The 16278-nt window shown below is 43.1% G+C and overlaps 1 protein-coding gene across 1 annotated transcript in view; it reads right to left on the bottom strand.

Moving 5' to 3' along the window:
* Positions 1-1572: 1572 nt before the first annotated feature.
* Positions 1573-16278, bottom strand: part of Vwc2l (von Willebrand factor C domain containing 2 like) — a 177296-nt gene continuing 162590 nt past the window's right edge. The window contains exon 5 of the mRNA XM_029480459.1: positions 1573-4873. Coding sequence (XP_029336319.1) covers positions 4725-4873 — 149 coding nt within the window. The 3' untranslated portion in view covers positions 1573-4724. The remainder of the gene's footprint in view (positions 4874-16278) is intronic.

The raw sequence follows: 16278 nt of genomic DNA, 5'->3' as shown, positions 1-16278 counted from the left end.
AATACTGTGTCTTCTCGGTGCATCACCTTGATCGTGGAGCCTCAGGTGTTTATAGCACACAGGATGTTTTGGGTGTCAATCTGATGCATATAAAAAATTCGGTCAGCAAGCACAGGTGAGTTTGACGAGTCAGAGATAACATTTTGCCTTCAAAATCATGAAGATCCTTTTTAAAGGAAGAGTACTATTCTCAACACACAGTTTCAAATGGCATCAACAGATCTGTGCCTTGGTTCATAGTTCTCTGCTTCTTAAGTGTCTGCTGTATGAAACGTTGAGGACACAGGGACTACAAAGTTCAATGTATGCAAGGAAGTCTAATTTTGTTTTATGAAAACATTGGTAGGATACAGATGTGTCTTTATGTGCTTAGGCACACAATGCTGATGTTTTCTGTGTGGGTATTTCCCCCCCCCCATTCTCTAGTAACATAGAACGTGATGGTAGTTATAATAATATAATATTGTTTACATAACTTTGCATTAGGCAGTGGGTTTGTCTCAAGGAGCAGGACAATAACATTTCATTATGACTCCTGTAGAGGGTTTGTGTACAAAGAAGACAAAGAGGTGCATGCTCTGGGTACTGGATGCCAGCAGTGGTGCTTACTCTGGACCTGACTCTGTTGCTTCTTGGAAGTCAATTGGTGAAGTTGAACATGGGTATTGAAAAAATAATATTCTCAGTAAAAATTTTCTAGTAACAACAGACCCAGGGGTCTTGTCAGAGTTTTTTTTTTTTAGCTGTGGCTGGCAAGGTTCAAATCTGTATTTTAGATTTAAAAGGCACATCAACCAAATATAAGACCATTTTGGATTATAAAAACACACTTTCTTCTTATATATATTTTTTAAAAATCTTTAATATGGACTGCATATTGGATAGTCCTAAGGTTACTAATTTTGCTGGGTTTGATAATATAACAATACAGTTTTGTAAGAAAATACCACCTTTAAAAAAGATGATTATGTTATTTCAGAGATGAATGGGTATATGCTCGATATCATGGATAGAAATTAGTAGGTTCGCTATTCTGCAAAACCTTAGTAACGACTGGATTGGGACAACGAGGAAGTAGAGGACCCTCATACTATTTTATTGACTATTTGAAAATTTTTATAATCCATTTCTGCATGGTCACTTTCCATATCATGATGTCAAGCAAATCAGCCAAAGCACTACTCTCTTTGCACTTTGGCGTTCTCTGTAGTAAAACACAGGCAAGATTCCTTCCTCATAGGTATGTTTGAAGACTGACCATGAGGCTGTAGTCTGTGAGGCCAACATTGTGTTTGGCCTTCCTGAGCACTCAAACACTGGAGCGCTGAGTAAGTGTGCAGAAAGAGAAGGTTTGCCCCTACCACTTAAGGAACCCTCACTTGCAGTTTATTTGAGCCTCGATTTCTGACACACCCCAGATCAGCCTCAGATTTTGAAAAATGAAAAATGCACACAGGTCAATACTAAAGTATTGACTAAGGGGTAGAGAAAGGAGAAACCTGGGAAGTAACATATACCACAAACAATGTTCACTGGTTAACACACTTTATATTTAACAAAATAATTTTTTAATAATATATTCTTTTACACATCAAATATTGTTGCTAGAATCCCTTTTTGTACAGTTTAGTATTTAGTGGTTTTTGTTTTTTATTTTTTATTTTTTTGTCTCTCTCTCTCTCACTAGTTTTCAGGCACACCATTTTTCAAAGGTTTTAGAAACTGAATCAGTTTAACAGGCTTTAGCTGACAAACCAGATACTGATCCCTTATTTAAACATAGTTGAATTTAAAGCCAAGAGCCAAAGGCAGAGGAGAAATGGTAACAGAGGTAACTGTGGCTGCAATCAAAGCCTTAAAAAGAAACAACAATAACAAAATGGTTAGACCAGAAGAACTCTGATGTTCTGAGCTTGGAAAGAATTTCTCAGTGACCTGGTAGTAGGAAATTGTTGAATGTTTATCCATTTATGAGAAATCCTGCCACAGAAATTCTGCTTTGTCTCTTCCTAAAGGTGGGAAAACATTGGTGCTTGGGAGTGATAAAGAACATGCTGTAGTGAAACTGAACAACCAAAAGAACATAACAAACACACAAAAGAAACCAAGCCCAAACCCGACACAAACAATGATAAAAATCCCCTTCTCAAGTTTGTCACAGAGGCCACCATTGATCTGCTGGCAGCTGCGAACTCTCTGAAGAGTCTTCATGGTTGTCATACTCTCGTCTACCGAATCCTTGCTGGGAATATCAGTGGGCTCAGACTTTGATGCAAAATCTCTGTATCTTCGCTTCCAAGCTGCACATCCTGTCTCTAACAAGGACGTAGTAACTCCTTAATAATAGAGAAGGGTCTAGGCTACATGGTTCTCTCTAGTAGCGATATTTTTCTCAGTTTTAAACCTTATTCCTGTCATTTATTATAATAATAGTTAATATTATTATTTCTTTCCAAGAATGTGAGTTTTTGGAACTGGCATTAGGCAACCTCAGGGCAAAGAAAGCTGTATAGTACAACTCTGTCTAGACATGGACTGAAGTATGGAGTGCCTTTGCTTTTGAGTGTAGGCATAAATCATGCAGAATTGCTCATGAATGATTCATGGCTGTCTCTATGATGTATCCATAGTGGGAACTGAAAGGCACCAACCTCGCAGCAAATTGGTGTTCTAAAGGAAGGCGGCTGGATGTTCTTCCTCGGATGGCACCAGGATGGTTATTTGTATCATAACACAAGCACAGTGTGTGTAAAAGTGTCAGGTCTGGCTCGTCAGCACATTAATTTTGGAAATGACAACTCTTTCTTGATGACAGGCAGTGCTTCCAGGAAGGAGAGGCTGACAATTTTGAATGAGAAAACTAATTTATGAGACTAAAGAAACTGGTGTCCGGAGAGTGGGTGTTAGAAACATCACTTGACAGGGAGGAGATTGGCCCTTGGGGTTGATGCTGTTTGTGCATGATCCAAAGGGCTCAAGGGCTCAACAAAGCCATGTGAGCAGTTGGAGCTGCCCAGATCATTATATGGCACACATGATATAGCTGCATGACACAGCTCCTTAGCCAGGTGACATTTTGTTCCCTACCCACACCCGTTGATGACTTTTGGCTATGTCTGGGGACATTTGGTTGATATAACTAGTTGGGTGTTCCTGCTACCTAGTGGATGAAATCTAAGAATGTCTCTTAGTATCATAAGAGCGGGCAGCACACCCCCTACCAATCTAGCCTCAAATATCAAAAACTGACACTGAGATATCTTTCTATGTAATGTGGTCCTTCACAGAAGCCACATGAAGTGTATATTACAGGTGGGAGCAGAAAACAGGAAAAAGAAAGACAACTGGAGATGAAGAAAACTTTGAAGTTTCCTAAGGACCTTATCAAATCTGCACCAAGGTTTTTAGGACAGAGAGTGAACTAGGCCATGTGGTCTCAGAGCTGGGAATTTTGCACTTGACTAGAGGCGGCATCAGATACCCTGTGTATTTCTTTTATTATTATTATTTTCCATTATTAGACTAGCAGCATTACCAGGGCAATCTTGAGACGCTTCAAAAGTTCTCTTTAATCGTTTAGTATCTATTATATATACATTAAAAAATGTTCAACTAATGAAATTGTATTGTGCAAGACTCACTCTACCCTACTCTTTAATTTACATCAGCACTTAAGGTGGAAAGAGTGTCCTGAATCTGGATTTTAGATTTAGGGCTGAGTGGTTGTTACTGTAACATGTAAAACACAGTCCTGAACCATAAAAACTGCTGTGGCTAGGACTGGCTTTCAGCCAAACTGGTACTTGAAAGTCAGAAATGTTTAGAAAGATTGATTCACAGTGGGGCTACTCACCCTGGTTCTGGTATTTATATCGCCCGATGACAAGGTGGGCTTTGCTGTGTGTTTAAGTATAAACCAAACTCAAGGCTGGCATCGTGAATGATTAAATGCTACAGTTTTAAATACCTGTCTCTGTGGGTTCTTGGGTCAACACATGGTGTTCTCACTCACCTACTTGGTTCTGATAGGCAGTTTCAAAATTTTATGTGTAAAATGCATGGTCTGTAAGAATCAACAGTGAGCCCCAACATATTGGACAAAATACCTGTTCCTTACCTGATCTTCAGAGGGCCCAGTTTACCTTTCTATTTCTTAGCCACAAACATAACTATCCCCAAGAGAGCCAAGACTTGGATACTCTTCAATCTTTCCTCTCTGGAAGGATATTTTCCCACAAAGTTTCTTTATCAAACACTTCTCATGAAAACACAAAACTTTACCATGTAGTCCAATCTGACCCCTTTAGATTCCAAAGGTAGAAAACATACAAGAGAGAAATGCAGGGTGCACATCACAGGAAAGATGGAGTAAATCAAGGGATGTGAGGCGGCAGGTCAGAGGCATCACCTGGGAAGGAGCCTGTCCAAGGCTGTTTTCTTTCTTTCTTGTCCAAGAAAGCTTGGTTGTCTAGTTACCATCAAGCATTGGCAATTACAAAAGTGGCGTAGATAGCTATATGCTATGTATATTTTATATAGCAAGAGAAAGAGAGAGAGATTTCCTCTTCGTAAAATATTCACTTTTGTCAACCCCAGAAGGTTTTGCTGGTGACCCTGTTGTAGCTGGCAGGGGTTGGTTTGCTCATTCTGTTGAGCGCGATACGTGTGCAGTGTAGAAGCCATAGCATCCCCTCCTAGAACTTGTCACTGGTCGGGAATCTACCCTACACAGTCTGCTTGCCTTGGCATTCGCGCTTTGAACACTGAGCGGGTTTCCACCAGTCCCCGTTGTGACAGTGACAGATGTTACAGTCGTCCACTTTCACTTCAATGCCAGCTGGAATTATTGTTGTTCCTGCAAAGCAGTTTGGACCTGGAACACACACATGTATTAGTTAGTGCATTAAGTCTGAGGGCCTCCCCTCTACCCTCTCATACTGCTTCCCAAGAACAAGCCCATTGCAAACCACGAATGAGAAGGGCAGGCTGTGCCAACAGCTTGTCATCAAGGAGTTTCTAGTCAACCTCTTCAGATTCAAGCTTTCAACCCCATGATCTTAAGCACATAGTTTATATTTCCTATGTATATCAGAGAGAGAGAGAGAGAGAGAGAGAGAGAGAGAGAGAGAGAGAGAGAGAGAGAGAGAGAGAGAGAGAGAAGAAGAAGGAGGGAGGGAGGGATGGAGGAAAGGAGGGAGGGAAGGAGGGAGGAAGGGAGGAAGGAAAGGAGGGAGGGATGGAGGGAGGGAGAAAGGGAAAGACAGAGAGATGGAAGGACAGACTGCTTATTGTCTGCTTACTGATTACATTATGGATTAAACTTTATTTGCTTTGTTCTCTGGATATAAAGGTGGTGAAGTGTCTCATGAATGGAGGATTGGCACGCTTGGCCTCACATTGTCATGTGTACCCATGGTGGGTTCTCTCCCTTCATGTGAAAGGTACACAGCAATGAACTTGCTCACTCCCCAGATCCTGCCCAGTTCCAGGAATCCCCAGCTTGTTTCTTGATAACAATGAATAATTCATGGATGGATGATTTATTCATGTCCCCAAACAAGCTTTGTTAGAGGTTCATTTGATTTTTATAAATGGAGTTCCTTTAATCTGTTGGCTATCTTTTTTTCCTTTCCCTTTTCTTTCTTTTTTTTTTTTTTAAAGGAATGACCCAAATGTCAGCAGGAATTTTATTTTACCTTTTCAGGTTCCAAAAAGGTTTATAGCAGATGACCCCTGCTCACTTTAAGTGGATGCAGTGTGTTTGTGTCTGTCTGTCTGTCTGTCTGATGAACCAATTTAAATTTTTTTTTAGTTCTTGTCTCTCGTCCCTCTATCCTTTTGTTTTTGTTTTTTCTTTGAGTTATTTAGTTTCTCACATTTTAATTTTAATTTTTAGTCCTCATATAAGAATCCTAATATTCCACATGGTTATTTCCGAAGTTGAAACTGAATTAAAAATGTCTTCCCAAGGCATGGTGGATTGCAGAAGGATGGTACAAATTATTGGATTTTAGGAGTTACTTGTTGTTGATTCTCTGAAGAGCCCATTTGGGTAAAGAAGGGAGTGCTGGGTTGTGTCCAGTGAGGATTTGCTAAGCCATCAGTTTTGGCTACTGGCCATAGTCACTAACTCAGTGGCAATCTGGTGACTTGTTGTTGTCAGTGTCCTGCTTTCACTTTCTCAACAGTTGCCCAGAGTGTATAAGACTCTCTCTACTGCCAAACAAATGAAATCAGAGGCTATTTGTAGTGCAGTTCATGAGTGGAGGCTTACTTTTGCAAAAATTATAACTACAAGGTTATGATGCATATTTGTCAAGAAAGAACTAGAATACTATAGCTGTAATACCCTTTCTTTTAGAGCTTCTCACTGTGTACACCACACCAACAGTATTTGTGTTCGCATGCCTTCAATCTGCTGCAAGCATCTAGGGTACATGCCTGAACGTGGGGGAACTGTCGAGAGCAGGGGTGACGGAGTAGGTGAAGTCTGGTGATAATTAAGTATTGTATGATTTTCTGCCTTTACCCAGGAGGCCGATTCTTGTTCTGATTCTATGATAAGGTGATAAGTTCTTGGCCATCTTCAACTTCTGATTATTTCACAATCATAGTACTAGTTGTATATATCTGAGGGTTTAAGAAATTAGTTGGTAGACCAGACTACCCACATGACTACCACTCTAGGGGGCTTCAACACCAAACCATGAGTTTCTTCTGAACCCAGAACCAAGGGTTCTTTGGAAAACTTGGCTTGAAGGATGTACCATAGTGTGGATATTCTCTCATGCCTATTGCTCAGACCTGTTTTCTGACAGACACCTGCAAACCCAACCAATTTCTTGTGAGGATCCTCATAGTTTCAGAAACATTACTAGATCTGAACTACACTGCCAGTCTGGAGTCAGCCAGAAGATTGAAGCTTTCCCCCTCTGCCCAACCAGGACTTTCACTCTAAGCATATATTTAAACTGTTCCAGAAGGGGAAGAAAACAATTTAAATCATCTTCTAAAAACAAAGATATGCACTCAACAGGCAGACTATTAACTAGTAGGAATTTTCACTGTTCTCTAGAGGATGTGGAAATGTGATGTCTTCCTCCCTCCCCACCACCTGTGTGTGTGTGTGTGTGTGTGTGTGTGTGCTGAACTCACATGCGTGCCCACCGAGATATGCTGCTCTTTCCCAAAATGCTAGAAATACTCACTGATACCAAAGCAGAAAGCAGGTAGAATGTATGAGAAGAGATTCCTTGCAAGTCATTGTGTATATCTATAAGGGATAGTTTGCTAGAGGTCTGTTTTGTATTTGCTTCTTGTTGACTATGTCAGGAGCATGCTGGGATCACCGTGCATTTGATTAACCTCTATCCATCTTTTCTTAAGAGTCACTTAGAATTTGCTGCACTTTCAGCCCAAGAAATATTAATTATATTGATGGATTGAACACAAATGAAGGATCTTTTACATGTGCCAAGACTGGCCAAAACCATTGCCTGTGAATGATATAGTGAGTGTTCAGCTGTCTACCTAATGGCTGGAGGCATTTTGCAGAATACAGCATTCTTGTTTGATCTCCTTAACTTTTGTGCTACAGGGATTTTATTGGTCTTGTTCTGTGAATCTCAAATGTGACCATAACAAGTCTCAAGTTTGCTGTTAAAAGTCATATACTTAAGAGCAATTTAGGTAATTGTCAGTAGAATGGTTTGCACTATTTTAAAAATGTTCCAGTTTTAGCTTGTCCCCAATACTGGTAGCAGTAAGTGCTAATTGTCTTTGAGCATGTGACTATTCCCCTTGAGTTCCTTACGTAGGCCATCTTCCTTGCTTCTACCTACTGCCTCCTATTTGGAGGTTGATCTCATTTTTACTTTGTCTATATGAAGGAATAAATTGCTCAGAAGAACAAGTTGCTATTGCAAACTTTATATGCCCCAGTACAGGGTAATGCCAGGGCCAAGAAGCAGGAGTGGATGGGTAGGGCAGCAGGGCGGGGGGTTGGGGGGGGTATAGGGAACTTTTGGGATAGCATTTGAAATGTATATAAAGAAAATATCTAATAAAAAATAGATATCTTTAAAAAAAAGGAAGACCAAGTTCATGACAAAGCAACATATTTAAATGTGTAGGACTTGGAGAAACTCCAGAAGGAAGGAATGAAAATGGTTAAACTGAAGGTTGGGAGAAGGAGAAGATAGAGGAAGAGTCCAATAACTCTTAGAGAGTGGTGGCTTAAGAGAGGAAAGGTGGCCAACTGGCCACTCATTCTACAATCTAGCCTAATAGATGTCACTGCCAGAACTATAGTATAGAAATAGTCACTTACAGGTGGAAACATATGGAGATCATTTGTTGAACTCTTACTCTATGCTGGAATGTGTCTCATACTGTTTTTGCAATAATCTAGAGAAGGCCCATGCTCTTCCTCACGTGACATTGAGTTTCACAGAGAGAAAGTGACTAGCCAGAGGTTACATACCCAGAGTGTGGTATCACTGAGATATGAATGAAAATCTCTATGGCCTATAAGAGTTTTCTAGTTGTTCGTAAAAACAAGTTGTCTTCTAAAAGTGCATTATCACTGTTTGTTTGTTTTCCTAGATTCTGAGCTTCTAATGAAAACGTAGAAATCTAGCCTGCTTGGGTATTGCAGATGCATACGGAGGCAGGAAATAGGATATGGACAGAAAGAAGCGAGATTGCTTTTCTTCAGATCATTATTTATTTACTGGTTTTATGTTGTATATTCAAATAGTTTCTAACAAGCATAATTTGTTTACAAACTAGAGAAAGTCTTCTGTGGAGAAGATGTGTGGACTGTGGGGCTTTTCTCAAGGTAACACTGAAGTTTCCACTGGTGCTGTATCCACAGCAGAAAAAAAAACCCACAAAGAAAATGATGATTAGGATTATGGTTAGGAGGGGCTCATATTTTGTTTCTGTGATTTATCATGCATGTGATGTCTGGAAAATACTTTGTTATCCAAATACAAATGGGAGACCCACATGGTACAGACTCAGAATGGACTCAACATTTTTGAGAATGTGATAGAATTGGAAATTGGATTCTTTGCTGAGACTAGGAGCTAGGAGGAAAGAAGGGGAAGTGAGAAGGTTGAACCGTGGAGACATTTTCCCCATGAGACAGAGGAATATTCTCCTCTACTATTTTACAATTCCTCGAGCATTTATTTTGCATATCTATAAAACAAAACCTAGCTTAATTTTCCCAGTCAAAATCATTCCAGAGAAACCTTATAAAGAAGGGAGAGATAAGTGTGAAACTGAAACTCTCTGGAGCTATAACTGAGGGAAGCCAAGTACTCTATCTTTTGGGCGACACTTCCTCCCAGCTTCTCATTCCAGCCTCTCCAAGGTACCACTAGACACACATAGAATATCTTGTGATCAAAGAAAAAGCACTTCGAATGCTTTCTTTTAGCTTTGATAATACATGGTTTTAACAAAACCAGACAAACAGAAGGATTTCTGCCATATTTGTGGTTCTAGGGACCAAGAGGATTTGCTCAGACACTAGAGTTTTCTGATAATTTCCCTAAATCCCCTTCATGAAATGACTGCATAGGAACAAAGGGGATTAAAAAGGAGTTGAGAGCTAGTCTGATCACACATCATACATAGCTGAGTTTGTTTGCAATGATAAACACCACACAATGATATTAAGGGGCAAATAAATATATAACCTGGTGAGCGCTCTGAAAAAAAGCATAGGCAGCTATGAGTTCTAACAAAGATCCTGACTCAGACCACTGGAAGAGAGTTTGTGCTGAATAAATTAAGGGTGGAGTGATGCCACTAAGGAAAGAAGAAAAGGCCAGTGGGGTTCAGTGGAGCATACCATAGGAAGTTACTGAGGAATTGGCTAGGAAGCAATTGGATACTGGAGTCCAAGAAGAAATCATGAAATATCCAAGAGTTTTATGATCTTATTAACATTATTTTGGTGCCTTAAATCTGGACATGGTAGATGTGTTTACACATCCCAAAGCAGATCAGAAAATGTCACAAGACAGGGATTAATTAATTCTCCACTCTCCATTTCTCAGCCAGTTGCTAAACATATATAGCATGTTACTAGATTGGGGCTTAAGATTCTGGGCTGCTTGCCATGTTAAAGATTTTATACCTCTGCTCTACTACCCCTCAGTGTATGCACATGCATGTATGTATGCACATGCATGTATGCATGCATGCGTGAGAGTGTGCACGTGTGCGTGTGTGTGCTACCTTGAGAGGAAGACACTAATGATGTGAATTTCTATGGTGTCACTACAGGACTTGTCTACAGACACCTGTGGATGGACTAGAAGGACAAATCTTGGCAAATCCAGGGTTTCTTCTGATGCTGCAAAGTTAAGCCACCTTACAGGCATTGGCAATGTGCTAAGACAATGGAAAAAAATCTTTCCTCCTTTATTCTCAGACATTAAAAATTCCAGTTTAACATTTACATTAGTTTCAGCAGTTAGCACATGGGCTTGAATTAATTTCTCAGATTATCCCTTACAGAAAATAAAATCCTAAAGGGAAAGACACCGCCCCACACCCCCTGCAGAGCTGGTGCGATTTCATCTAGAGTGGGTAAAAGGAAAGGGCTGGAGAGCAGAAGTAGGTTTTTAGAAGAGCACTGTGTAGGGATCCCAGAACTGTGTGCAAGGTAACTGAGATATGGTGTTGTGGAACACACAGGAGGAGCCAAGTAGGTATCAACAAAACTAGTCCTGGATAATTTAAGAGGAAAAGGTTCTTTTTGGAGGAAATTATATCCAAACAATATCCACAGTAGCAAAGCACAAAGCCAAAGACCAGACAGGTGACACAAGGATCAAAAGCCACAGATAAGGAGCAGTGCAGATTCACCTTGGGAACAGAATGAGCGCATGCGCCCATCAGTTTAGCCAGTTTGGGTTCTGGGCATGGTTGCTAGAATTATCCACACAACTTCCTGTCCTGCCAGGATGGAGTGTATTTCTATATTAGTTTTTCATCTGAAATCTGCAGGACATGTATCTAGCCACAGGATCCCACCAAGCACTCTCATGTCCATTCTGGCTGTAAGAAGTGTTGGAGTAAGAATCTTTGGCCTTTGTAGCTTTTCTGCAGGATGGAAATGTTTCTTCATATTTAAGTGATTTCCCCAGTCTTGTGGAGGAAACAGTTCAGTTCTGATGCTTAGCTGAACATAGGGTGTCAATGAGGGTGAACTGCAGAATGCTTTCTTTCACTCTCAGTGTTAGCCATAATCCTATGTGTCTCTCCTTTGTTCTGAGACATTAAAAATGCCAACTAAGATGCTACTGCTTTCTCTTGTAAGAATGCTCAGGTAATATCCAGAACCATTGGATACTTCACAATTCAGTCAGCTCTGCTCCAGTTGTCTTTGTCCTCTCCCTCCCCTCCCCTCCCCTCCCCTCCCCTCCCCTCCCCTCCCCTCCCCTCCCCTCCCCTCCCCTCCCCTCCCCTCCCCTCCCCTCCCCTCCCCTCCCCTCCCCTCCCCTCCCCTCCCCTCCCCTCCCCTCCCCTCCCCTTCTCCTTCTCCTTCCTTCCTTCCTTCCTTCCTTCCTTCCTTCCTTCCTTCCTTCCCTTTTGAAAAGCCCAGGTTGACTTCAACCCCCAAATCCATATACCTCAGCCTCCCAAGTGCTGGAATTATAGGCAAGAGACACTGTCCCTTGACTTTAAAATACTTAAGAGCTTTTTATGCATTATCTATTTTTCTCTTGCAGCAAGAATATTTTCCTTATTTTTCTGGTGAGACAAAGAAACACAAACATGTCAAGTAACTTTCCCAAAGTCTCACAGCCAATGAGACTGAGATTTGGGACACATCACAATTTCTACATGCTCCAACCCAGAAGGCAAGCATCCTGAAAACAAGAGCTATTGTTTGTTTCTTCTAGGTTTCAGCAGCCCCTGGGATGATAAGGCTGCAGCAGAGGCAAGCAACTTGGATCCTGAAGTTACTGGGATGTGTGGCAAGGCAAAGAGAATAGCGGGTAAGTGGGAGACTAGAAAGAAGGGACGAGGAGGAATTCTACTGATAAAATTCCTGTGTGAGGAAGAGAAATGGCCCCGCATAGAGCTTTACAGAATAGCTTCCCAGGAGTGGGATTTGGTCCTGGGAAGTGCACATTACTGTGCTTTGTGACCACAAAGGCATCATGGCCCCAATGATGTACATAAAAGATAGCTGGGGTGACAGGGAGCACCCCAGAAAATTTTATTGCTTATCAACGCATTCACTCTTTAGAAAGCTAGGCTGGCTCTGCCATCCTTATCTGTGCTTTCTGCTTATAAAGTCATATGGCTTCTTTGAACATTCTCTCGGAGAACAACTTTATGCTTTTTAATTGTCCTCTTTAGATTATTTCAATCTCTAGCCTTGATTTGAAAGTTCAATATTGGCACTTGGTGTCTTTCAGAAATTAGTTGTAAATGATCTTCCTGCTGCATAAATGAGGCCAATTCCTATTGCGCAAAGCCATAAACATCCTATATTTATTTGGCAGATCATCTAAATCATTGTTTCAGAGAATAGTAGGCTTGTAGGCTTCAGTTTGCAATTGAATTGGATTGGATTATGCCCTTCCTTCTGATTTTAATTCTCTGCTTCACCAAATCTGATGGAACTTACTGTGCTCTGGAAAAGCAAATAGGCTTTCTGATCAGGTGGGCCTTTCATTTATTAGAATCTTGGGAAAAAAAAACATTGCTAATAAAACCATCAATTAGAGATGAACACAGTTAAAATGGAATGAAATGCCTTCGCTCTTCCTGTTGACGTGTCCCAAAGTCCTTCTTAGGTGTGAACAGAAAGTAGTGATGACGTTCCAGTTGCCAAGGAGCGCCTTGAACTCGAGAGAGGAGATGGCCTTCCTCACCTACTTCCAGGCAGCCATCCCTGTGTTCTTTCCAAACTCTTTTTTATTAAACTTGAAAACAAAAAGTTTCCTCAGACTAAGAAGGCAAGATTCAGGAAGGATTATTTTCTCAGAGGCTGCCCTGAAGGTGACTGTTAATCATTTTATTTGAAAATTCAATATTGCCAAACTCCCACACAGATTTTAGTCTGAGGATGCCAGAGAGTTTTTTGGCCTCTAAGTATGTAAGATTTATAGGTTGGTGTTCCAATTAAGTAAGATGCAGGGGACAGAGCCCAGAGAGGAAGAATATGGTCATGACACACAAGAGAAAGGTGGACACTCGTTCTATGCCCAGTCTAAGTGTCCAGCTCTAAGCATGAAGTAATATTCAGGTTCAAGATTAGCTGTCTCTAGCTCACCTGTGTCACCATCTACCCTGGCAAACTGTCAAATTTGCCAAACATGAGTGTCCCACTTCATTAGGACTGTGAATGACTTTTAAGCCCTCATCGTGCTCCTCACTGCTAGCCTAAGGGTAGTTAGGGTTCACATGGTCCCATCCAAGTTATATACGAGGCTGTCGAAGCTCAAAGACAGAGATAAAGCAGAGACTTCAGACCCTGGAGCTAGACGACTCCCCTTTCAGTCCTGCTTGGGCATTGGCTGGCTCTATGAACCAAGCCTCCTTAGCCATGAAGGGAATTATAGTAAATAAGAGAAGCTACTTCATCAAAGTTTTGACAAGACAAATAAATTTTCATTCATAAGACACCACCAAGACCGTACCTGTCACATAAGGAAGCTGAATAGTCATTGTTACTTATCATTCTGCTTATTGCTATCACCCCAGCTGCAAACTGAATAATTCTGGTTAGGCTGTAAAGATCAGGTTCTTTGAGCTGGGACGCAGGGTCTGCTGACACTCGCCAGCTACCCACAACACCCGCCACAGGATCTTAAGACTTCTGGTGAGTGGAGCACAGCTTCTGCTCCAATCCAATTGCCCGGGACCTGAGACTGCATTAGTTAGGGAAGCAGAAACCGGCCTGAGTAGGACCACAGGCCTCATCCGGCTGGATCAGCGCCAGGGTAGCAGGAGCGCAGAGTTGCCTGACACCCGCCAGCTACCCACGACCCCCGCCGCAGGATCTTGGGACTGCTGGTGAGTGGAACACAGCTTCTGCTCCAATCCAATTGCGCGGGACCTGAGACTGCATTAGTTAGGGAAGCAGAAACCGGCCTGAGTAGGGCCACAGGCCTCATCTGGCCAGATCAGCACCGGGGTAGCGGGAGCGCAGGGTTGCCTGACACCCGCCAGCTACCCACGACCCCCCCCCCCCGCAGGATTTTGGGACTGCTGGTGAGTGGAACACAGCTTCTGCTCCAATCCAATTGCGCGGGACCTGAGACTGCATTAGTTAGGGAAGCAGAAACTGGCCTGAGTAGGACCACAGGCCTCATCCGGCTGGATCAGCGCCGGGGTAGCGGGAGCGCAGGGTTGCCTGACACCCGCCAGCTACCCACGACCCCCGCCACAGGATTTTGGGACTGCTGGTGAGTGGAACACAGCTTCTGCTCCAGTCCAATCACGCGGGACCTGAGACTGCTCTGGTTGGGGAGAGAGAAATCAGGCCTACATAGGGCCACAACCCTCTTCCGGTCAGAAAAGCAACCACCGGGGCAGCTGGGACGCAGGGTCTGCTGACACTCGCCAGCTACCCACAACACCCGCCACAGGATCTTAAGACTTCTGGTGAGTGGAGCACAGCTTCTGCTCCAATCCAATTGCGCGGGACCTGAGACTGCATTAGTTAGGGAAGCAGAAACCGGCCTGAGTAGGACCACAGGCCTCATCCGGCTGGATCAGCACCGGGGTAGCAGGAGCGCAGGGTTGCCTGACACCCGCCAGCTACCCACGACACCCGCCGCAGGATCTTGGGACTGCTGGTGAGTGGAACACAGCTTCTGCTCCAATCCAATTGCGCAGGACCTGAGACTGCATTAGTTAGGGAAGCAGAAACCGGCCTGAGTAGGGCCACAGGCCTCATCCGGCCGGATCAGCACCGGGGTAGCGGGAGCGCAGGGTTGCCTGACACCCGCCAGCTACCCACGACCCCCGCCGCAGGATTTTGGGACTGCTGGTGAGTGGAACACAGCTTCTGCTCCAATCCAATTGCGAGGGACCTGAGACTGCATTAGTTAGGGAAGCAGAAACCGGCCTGAGTAGGACCACAGGCCTCATCCGGCTGGATCAGCGCCGGGGTAGTGGGAGCACAGGGTTGCCTGACACCCGCCAGCTACCCACGACCCCCGCCACAGGATTTTGGGACTGCTGGTGAGTGGAACACAGCTTCTGCTCCAGTCCAATCACGCGGGACCTGAGACTGCTCTGGTTGGGGAGAGAGAAATCAGGCCTACATAGGGCCACAACCCTCTTCCAGTCAGAAAAGCACCGGGGCAGCTGGGGCGCAGGGTCTGCTGACACTCGCCAGCTACCCACCACACCCGCCACAGGATCTTAAGACTTCTGGTGAGTGGAGCACAGCTTCTGCTCCAATCCAATTGCGCGGGACCTGAGACTGCATTAGTTAGGGAAGCAGAAAAACGGCCTGAGTAGGACCACAGGCCTCTTCCGGCTGGACCAGCACCGGGGTACTGTCAGCTACCCACGACCCCCGCCGCAGGATTTAGAGACTGCTGGTGAGTGGAACACAGCTTCTGCTCCAATCTTTAAATAGTGACAACGATAACAACTAACCCCAGAGATTACCAGATGGCGAAAGGTAAACGTAATAATCTTACTAACAGAAACCAAGACCACTCACCATCATCAGAACCCAGCACCCCCACTTCGCCCAGTCCAGGGCACCCCAACACACCGGAAAAGCTAGACACGGATTTAAAAGCATATCTCCTGATGATGATAGAGGACTTCAAGAAGGACTTTAATAACACACTTAAAGAAATGCAGGAGAACACTGCTAAAAAGGCAGAAGACAATAAAGAGGAAGCACAAAAATCCCTTAAAGAATTGCAGGAGAACACTGCTAAAGAGTTACAAATCCTTAAAGAAAAAAATGATAACATAATCAAACAGGTAGAAGTCCTTACAGAAAAACAGGAAAACACATCCAAACAGATGATGGAAATGAACAAAACCATACTAGACCTAAAAAGGGAAGTAGACACAATAAAGAAAACCCAAAGTGAGGCAACACTGGAGATAGAAACCCTAGGAAAGAAATCTGGAACCATAGATACGAGCATCAGCAACAGAATACAAGAGATGGAAGAGAGAATCTCAGGTGCAGAAGATTCCATAGAGAACATCGGCACAACAATCAAGGAAAATGTAAAATGCAAAAAGATCCTAACTCAAAACATCCAAGAA

The sequence above is a fragment of the Mus caroli genome, unplaced genomic scaffold, assembly GCF_978045245.1.
Source record: "Mus caroli unplaced genomic scaffold, Mus_caroli_1 scaffold_1, whole genome shotgun sequence".
Taxonomy (NCBI): Eukaryota; Metazoa; Chordata; class Mammalia; order Rodentia; family Muridae; genus Mus; species Mus caroli.
Note: the sequence above shows the minus strand (reverse complement) of the source record. Positions and strands in the feature narration are given on the sequence as shown.